This window comes from Hyperoodon ampullatus (assembly GCF_949752795.1).
Source record: "Hyperoodon ampullatus genome assembly, chromosome: 14".
Lineage (NCBI taxonomy): Eukaryota > Metazoa > Chordata > Mammalia > Artiodactyla > Ziphiidae > Hyperoodon > Hyperoodon ampullatus.
The window spans coordinates 43,423,020-43,431,441 of NC_136927.1; the positions used below are offsets into that span (position 1 = coordinate 43,423,020).

Here is an 8,422-nt window from a genome sequence, read left to right on the forward strand (position 1 = left end):
GTAGTTTAAGCCAGGCCCAGGCCCCTGCACCCTGAGCCATGATTTCCCCTTCCGCAAAGGAGAAAGAGTGGGGCTCTACAGATCTGAACGCTCTGTAATTCCAGGAATGGTCTGGTTCCTGGAACAGCCACTTAAAGGCCTCCCAGGCAGAGGCTGTGCCAGGGAAGGCCAAGCCAGGGAAGGCCAATCAGAGGCCAGGAGTGAGGGGTGATATGTGGAGCCTCCTGGCAGGTGTCAAAGGACCCCTTACCCAGGGACTGGCCACATCCCGCTAGAGACACAACGCTCCCCAGCCTGTTCTCTCCTTTGAAGTTGACAGAAGAGAGAATAGTCTCAGCAATTGACAGGTGGGGAAACTGAGGCTCACACTGGAGTAATTGACTAGAAATTAACTAGCATCTAGAATTCTTCATTGTCAGTACATAGTTCTTCTCAGGCATGTAGTCAAAAAAGGGTGCAACCCAAACTTTGAAAATCAGACAGACCTGATATTTTTTATATAAATACATTTATTTTTTATTTTTGGCTGCGTTGGGTCTTCGCTGCTGAGTGTGGGCTTTCTCTGGTTGCAGAGAGCGGGGGCTACTCTTTGTCGCAGTGCTCAGGCTTCTCATTGTGGTGGCTTCTCTTGCTGCAGAGCATGGGCTCTAGGCGCATGGGCTTCTGTAGTTGTGGCACGCAGGCTCAGTAGCTGTGCCACAAGGGCTTAGTTGCTCTGCGGCATGTGGGATCTTCCTGGACCAGGGATCGAACCCGTGTCCCTTGCATTGGCAGGTGGATTCTTAACCACTGCGCCACCAGGGAAGCCCCTCCCTTAATGTTTTAAATCTAAGTTTTTGCCATTTTGCAGATGGCATCAATAAATAACATTCACTTAAAAAGGTGGTTTTATATGAATACAACATAAACAACAAGATTGTTATTCCAAAAATGGAGAGAAGCTGGGGAGGGGGCTTGTTTCATGGGCAGCATTACAAAGAAGCAGAGGAAATTCCCTTGCACCTCATAAGAAACCACAGAAACATATGCACCAAAACACATGTATACAAAAAAAAAAAAAAGCTCACCTCTACGCCCATACAAAATTAGAAACGCCCCTTCCCAGACACACAACCAAAAACAAACACTCACCAAAATGCTCTCACTGGTTCATGCAAATGCAGACACTTGCAGGCAGAAATGTGCACCCAAAAAGCCACACAAAGAGAGAGGACAAAAACACACACACAGGCTGCAGCTGCTGTACTTTGTTTATTGTTGCTGTCACCCTGGGGAGCTCTGGTTTCTTCTTTCTTTTTGAGGGGTACCTTCATGATTCTGCCTCTCTCTATTCTCTGACTCTTGTTCCCCATCTTGTTTTTTTTTCTGGGGCCGGGGCTGCTTCGTTGGTGGCCCTTCGGAACCTCAGTCAGGTGGGCTAAGTCCTGGGGGTGGGGGCAAGCAGGCCTGGATTCCGCCCCCAGGGGCTGATTCCTCTCAGTTCTGTCTCCATCGCTGTGGGGTGTCCGTGCTCTGACCTCATCTAGGGGAAGGAAAGCAGGTGGTGAAAGCACAGAGGCCTGGGTTCTAATCCTGCCTTTCCTGCTCACTTGCTCCGTGACTCCAGAGAAGGACCCTACCCTCTTTGGGCCTCAGTTTCCCTCTTTGTAAACCAAATTTTGCTCCAGTTGGAAAGGGTCTGTTTTTCCCTTTGCTCTGGTCACTAGGAAACTCAAAAGTCTCTCTCATTTTATTCTATGTTGAGACAACAATTCTTGGATCCCTCCTCCCACCCAACCTCGCCCATTCAGGCCTGTCCTTTTCAGGCAGAGAGACCTCTACTGGTGCTGCGGACGGGGCCCCCTGACGCCTTACCTCAAGTTCTGTCTCAGGGCCGTGCCCCTCGCTTTTTCCGCTCCGTGTTCTGGAGCTTGGTCACCAGCTTCCTCTCGTGCCCACCAGGGCTGTGACGGTTGGTATTGGCGGCGGCTTCTCTCTTGGTGCGACCTTTCCGGCCTCCCACTCCTGGGAACCGAGGTGAGAGTCGGTGGTGAGGTGGGCAGAGCCACAGGGGGTCCAGAGGGCAGGTGGGGAAAGAGCTTGGGTTAAAGTCGGGAGGCTGGGGGGCATCACCATGTAGCTTTAGGGCAGTCATTGTCCCTGTTTCCCCATCTTTGGAATGATGTTGCTGCTCTAATATTCTAGGAGTGCATGTGGTCCCAGGGCTGAGTAGGACACAGCTCACTGGATGAGGGGCTAGAAGGGGGTGACTTGAGGGATCAAGGGAACAGGCTGGAGAAGGGTGATGTATGGGCAGGAGCCCAAGGAGGGATCCTAGTTTGAGGAGGGAGGTGGTCAGGCCGTTTGTGAGGGTGGGCATTGGAGATGGAAGGACCAGGAAGGTGGCAGGGCCAGGCCTTACCCAGGAAAGAATGAGCCAGGCTGTAGAGGTCATACTCATCCAGGTTGGGGTCTTCATCCTCTGGGCCTGGGGGCTGCCTGGACGGGCTGGCTGCTCTCGGGAAGGTGGCCATAATGTCTGTCTGTCTGTCTGTCTCTCTCGTCTTCTAAAGCTTTGTTTGTGTCTGCTTTGCTGACACCTCCCAACTCACTGGCCCCAACTTACAAGGCCACGTCTCCTCCTCAGCCCACGGTCTGGCTCCAGCCCCTCACGCCCTGTCTGATGCAATCTGGCCTTTTCCCAGAACCCAGCCCAGTAAACATCAGTCACGAGAGGGGAAAAGAGTCGGTCCTGTGAGTCCCAGCGCCCCTTGCCCCCTCCCTCTCACTGGGGCTCGCCCAGCTGGGTATTTTTCCACTGAGGAGATCCCCACCCCTCGGGGGGTCGGGGGAGGTAAGAGGCAGGGTCTGGGCATAAACGGCCCTTGGGATGGAGGGCAACAGGGAACTGAGGGCCTCACCTGGCTGACTCCTTCCTATCCATCTCCTGCCCTCTGCCACATGCCCCTCCTGGGCTGGGGGTCATGGCCGCACAGCTGACCCTCACCCCCACCCACTTCTGGCTCAGATTCAGGACCGTGGTGGCAGAACATGGAGTGAAGAATGAGCTGGGACAGGGTACAGCACACTCTGTGCTGTGTCGTTGGTTCTCACCCCGATCACACCCAACCCAACTTTTTTTTTGTTTGTTTTGCGGTATGCGGGCCTTTCACTGCTGTGGTCTCTCCCGTTGTGGAGCACAGGCTCCGGACGTGCAGGCTCAGCGGCCACGGCTCACGGGCCCAGCTGCTCCGCGGCATGCGGGATCCTCACGGACCGGGGCACGAACCCGCGTCCCCTGCACCGGCTGGCGGACTCTCAACCACTGCGCCACCAGGGAAGCCCCCCAACCCAACTTTTCTATAAGAAACACCTCGGAACCCCCCCTTAATATCCTGAAATGGTGGTCCCTAGGTAATCTCCCACTCCTGAGAGGGAGGCTAGCAGAGTGGTTAAGCTGATTCTGGAGCCAGATGCCCTATATTCAAACCCTTGATCCATTACATCCTGTGTGACCCTGGACAAGTCACTTTACCTCTCTGTGCCTCAGTTTTCTCCTCTATAAACTGAGGATGATAATAATTGTATCTACCTCATAGATTTGGGGAGAGGATCAAATGAGATAATCCATGGCACGGCACCTTCAACAGTGCCTGCTACAGTGTAAGCTGCACTATATGAGTTGATCACATAGTTTCCAAACAATTCAATATAATGCCCTCCCTGTAATGTAAAGGAGACATAGAGGAAATTAATTTAAAATAAAGTAATATGTATTTCAAACCATAGAGGTAGAAGACATTGTGAAGTAAACAGATGTTTGTGCTAATTTAATATGAATTAAAAGAAGGGGTTTGGATAAGAAACATGGAAAAGTGGAATTTTCCTCTTTTGCCTGAAGGATCTGACTGTGTGGGTCACGTTGACCCAGAGAGGCCACATCCTGGGCTGCCCACTCATGCTTCAGCTGAGGCTTCAGCACCAGGGGCAGGGAAGGAAGCAGGCACAACATTCCACTTTTTTTTTTTTTTTTTTTTTAACTCTGTGGTTTCCAGTGCAAGAGGACCTTCTCAGCCCAGGGCAGGTGTTAATTCCCTGCTCACATTCCCACTTTGCTGTGAGCCCACTGAAGCACTGTTTCATCTCAATGTTACCTAAACTCCATTCTTCCCTGAATAATAACCAAGTAATAATCTGGTCTCGTCCTCTGAAGAACAAGAAGCGTCACTTTGGCTTGCTCTTCTCCCTGGCCTGAGCCAGAATTAAATTTAGCTTCTGTTTTCCAGATTTGGGTGATTTGTGAGTTCTTTAACACCCAGGAAATGAAAGTGAACACAAGAGGACGCTTGAATAAAAACAGAGTGGGGATAATAATAACAGACCAGATGATAAGAGAAAGAGGAAAATAACCATAACTTAAACAAAAATAACAAACACACTGGAACTTCCCTGGTGGTCCAGTGAGTAAGACTCCAGGATCTCAATGCCGGAGCCCTGGGTTCGCGATCCCTGGTCAGGGAACTAGGTCCCGCATGCCGAAACTAAGAGTCTGCATGCTGCAACTAAGACCCGGTGCAGCAAGAAAGAAAAACAAAAAACAATAAAAAAAAAACAACCCCAAAACACAAACAGACCAAGGCAATTTAAGGTGGAGAAATTAGGAAATACGGAGTTCTTGCAAAGCAGTGGGCTTTATCACTAAGTGTAGTAGCAAAATCATTCCCTCTAGCATGACATGAGATGGCGTGGGGTTGCGTCATTGAAATAAGTTGTTTTTTTTTTTTAATAGCTTCGTGAATGTCTAGCAGGACAGTCAGACGTCGTATGGGATGTGGGACAATTCCGTGTACGACCGACTGTGCTGCTCCGACCTGAGGTCATTGTGACTGCAGAGAACACACCTACAAATTCCCGAGCTACCTCTAGGGGATGGTCTTTCGCTCATTCACTTCTGCCACCAGGACTCTGGGTTACCAGCTGTGAGATCCTGAGCCCACTTCTTTTTTTTTTTTTTTTGCGGTACGCGGGCCTCTCACTGTTGTGGCCTCTCCTGTTGCGGGACACAGGCTCCGGACGCACAGGCTCAGCGGCCATGGCTCACAGGCCCAGCTGCTCCGTGGCATGTGGGATCTTCCCAGACCGGGGCACGAACCCGTGTCCCCTGCATCGGCAGGCGGACTCTCAACCACTGCGCCACCAGGGAAGCCCTGTTTGTGGACTTTTTAATGACGACCATTCTGACTGGTGTGGTACCAGTGGCACCTCATTGTAGTTTTGATTTGCCTGAAATGTCTTTTTAGAGGAATAATCACTTCATAGTATAGACTTCCATTAAGCTAAAATTTTTATATCAATCATGTTGTGCCATAGAGTTCTTAAATGTGGAAGGGACGATAAAGGGTCACTTTGTCAGTGGCGGGAGCGGGCAATGGGAGCAGCCTGACACTCTAGTGCAGTCAATAAAGAGGTCATTGTCTGTGAACTGACCTAAATCATCTACTTTTTTTTTAAAATTTATTTTTGGCTGCGTTGGGTCTTTGTTGCTGTGTGCAGGCTTTCTCTGGTTGTGGTGAGTGGGGGCTCTTCTTCGTTGCGGTGCATGGGCTTCTCATTGCGGTGGCTTCTCTTGTTGTGGAGCACGGGCTCTAGGCGCACAGGCTTCAGTAGTTGCAGCAGGTGGGCTCAGTAGTTGCAGTGCGTGGGCTCTAGGGTGCACACGCTCAGTAGTTGTGGTGCACGGGCTTCGTTGCTCCGCGGCATATGGGATCTTCCCGGACCAGGGCTTGAACCCGTGTCCCCTGCATTGGCAGGCGGATTCTTAACCACTGCACCATGAGGGAATTCCGAAAGGAAAATTTTAAGAGTCAGTTTATTTCATCCCTTTCCTCCATTGGGTTCCATGCATACTATGCCACCTTCTGGTCATGATATGGTTTTTTTGTGTGTCAAGGAAAACCACCATTACATGTGAATATAGTAGTTATAATATCTCCCACCTACCTGCCACATGAGGTCAGGTTGAAGAGAGAGCTTTTTGTTTTGCTTAAGTGGGTGATGGGTGAGCATGAACAGGGACAATCTGAGAGATTGGAGGCTGGCTTTACACAGAAGGTGCCTGAAGCAACCATGTAAAAAGCCAATCCTGAAGGGGGAGAAACCAAAGAGCAGAGAAGGATGTGAGCATGGCCCACAGCAGTGGAACTCTGTGTCAAGGGAGGAATTTGTAAAGGGATTGTTAGGAAAGTATGGTATGTAACTCTCTCCACATGCCCTCAAGAGACCGTCAGTGAAGGGTGCTGTGACTTTTCAAGGCTCTTTGGAAAAGCATTTCAGATGTGTTGCTCTGAAGTGATGAGACTTAACGAATAAATGAAGAAGGCCCAGATTTCTTTGCCATGCTGTAGCTTTCTCACAGGAAGGAACTATGCTGCCCAGACAAAGGGAGTGTTCTGGTCAATTCTACAGTTCTAACTTTCTCCTATATGACAGTACCTGATACATAGTAAGTGCCCAACAAATGTGAGCTGTTATTATTTTTATACTGCAGACACTTAGTGATGGATTGAATATGGGCTGGGAGGGAAAACGTGATATCAAGGGTAACTCCCAGCTGCCGGCTTGGGCCATTGTTGCCAAGGGGAAGGTAAGAAAATGAAAACTGAGGACAGATGATTCTTTTGAGAAATCTGCATGTGGAGGGGAAGACAGAGCTACCTCTTACAATATGGGCAACACTCTAAAACACTTTAAAAAATTAATCAAGTGATACATTTTAAGTGATACATGTTTATTGTAGGAAACATAAGAAATTAAAGTCAAACAAACAAAAAGTTGTGAGTGCCAAATCTCCCCTGAGGAGAATCTGAAGTTGGTATTTGATATTCAGGAGGAATAGCTTCTGAGACTCCTACAAACATGAAAATGTGAAATCCTTGCTAGCATAAGCCTCATAAAATGCAGGATATAAAGCTGAGACTGGGTAGATGGTCATGCCATTTATTGAGAGACCACAGAAAGAAAAGCAAGCTTGCAGGAAGAAAATGATGCATTAAGTTTTGGGCTGAAACAGTTTGTGTTGATGTCTGAGATTCTTCTAATGAATAAAAAAATATTGAAGGCCTATTATGTACCAGGCACTATGCTAGGTAACTGGAACACATAGGTGACTAAAACAGATGATCCTGACTTTATTGAGCTGGCAAGTGTATCAAATAATCGAAATAATATATAATTATAAACTTTGGTAGGGGTTATGTAAGAAATTACAAGATGCTAGGATGTAGACCATTGTAGTTAAATACTTGCTCACCCAACTGTGGTACATTCCTGGGAAGATTCCCTAAAAGCATGATTTCTGGGTCTACAGATCTGCTTGTTTCTATTTGTTTTTAAAGAATTTAAAAATAAACTTTATTTTTTGGAGCAGTTTTACGTTTCCAGCAAAATTGAGGCAGAAAGTACAGAGAATTCTCATATGCCCACTGCTCCCACTTCAATCAACAATCTGCTCGTTTAAAAAAAGTATTATTGTTTTATAGAGGCATTTATTGGGGAATGGGAGAGGATACTGAAAACACACAAGGACCCTGGTTTGGTAAAATAAGGTTCAGTTGAGTCGGGAACAGTGTGTAAAGTGAAAACTACATTTCCCAAGGGGCAGCGCGGCATGTCACGGAGGAAGACGGCGCATGCGTAGAGGAGTCCTCTGCGCTGCGACCAAGCTCATAAAAGGCAAAAAGCGTGTGTGGTTTTCGCCCTGCCGCGAATCTTCGAACGCAAGCGCGTTGTTATCCGCAGACTTTGAAAAGCATTCGAGGGACCGCGCGCCTGCTCCCGCCGTCGCAGTTTCCAGCGCGACGTGCTTGTTCCACCCGTGGCTCGGTAGGTGGGTATGGGTCGCGGTCTGGGACACCCCCCCGCCCCGCCTTCGCCCACCCCGCCCGGAGAATGGCGGGAGCGGAGGGCTGACGGTCCCCATTCCCGGGCCTTGCTGAGGCGGCTCTTGAGGGGCGGTGCGCACGCGCCCTGGGCGGGGAGAGGCAGGGCGCAGGGAGGGAGGGAGGGCTGGCGCAGACCTTCTGTAAGGTCTGCGCTTGCGCCCGCCCGCCCTGCGAAGGTGGGAAGCAGCCGCACGTGGAGCTTGGCTTGGTGGCCCGGAGAGGTGGGGTACCCAGCCCAGGTGCGAGAAGACGAGGGCAGAGGATGGGCCCCGAACCTTGGCAGCTTCTGTTATTTGCTCAAGATGTGACCATCTTAACCAAACAACCTGATTCTTCCTTCACATTCCTCCCGGTGGCTCATCTCTCTGCCCCTGTTTGCAGCCAAAATTTCAACCTGTATTCACCAGCACCCTTTCTCCTCCAAACCCACTCCATTCAGGCCTTGGCCCCCACCCCTCCACTGAAACAGCGCCTTGTCAAAGCCACCGATCATCTCTAGGTCG

The 8,422-nt window shown here is 49.7% G+C and overlaps 1 protein-coding gene across 1 annotated transcript; it reads right to left on the minus strand.

Annotated features, from left to right (window-relative positions):
• Positions 1-1,238: 1,238 nt before the first annotated feature.
• Positions 1,239-2,591, minus strand: NUPR1 (nuclear protein 1, transcriptional regulator). Its single transcript, XM_079719386.1, has 3 exons — positions 2,402-2,591; positions 1,855-2,004; positions 1,239-1,522 (listed from the first exon to the last, which is right to left on the minus strand). The coding sequence occupies exons 1-2, from the start codon at positions 2,511-2,513 to the stop codon at positions 1,868-1,870; spliced, it is 249 nt and encodes an 82-aa protein (XP_079575512.1). The 5' UTR covers positions 2,514-2,591; the 3' UTR covers positions 1,239-1,522; positions 1,855-1,867.
• Positions 2,592-8,422: the final 5,831 nt, after the last annotated feature.

Coding starts and splice junctions, on each gene's coding strand:
- NUPR1 (XM_079719386.1), bottom strand. CDS start 2,513: ATGGCCACCTTCCCGAGAGCAGCCAGCCCGTCCAGGCAGCCCCCAGGC. Junction 2,005..2,401: donor CCTGGCTCATTCTTTCCTGG/GTAAGGCCTGGC, acceptor CTCGGTTCCCAG/GAGTGGGAGGCCGGAAAGGT.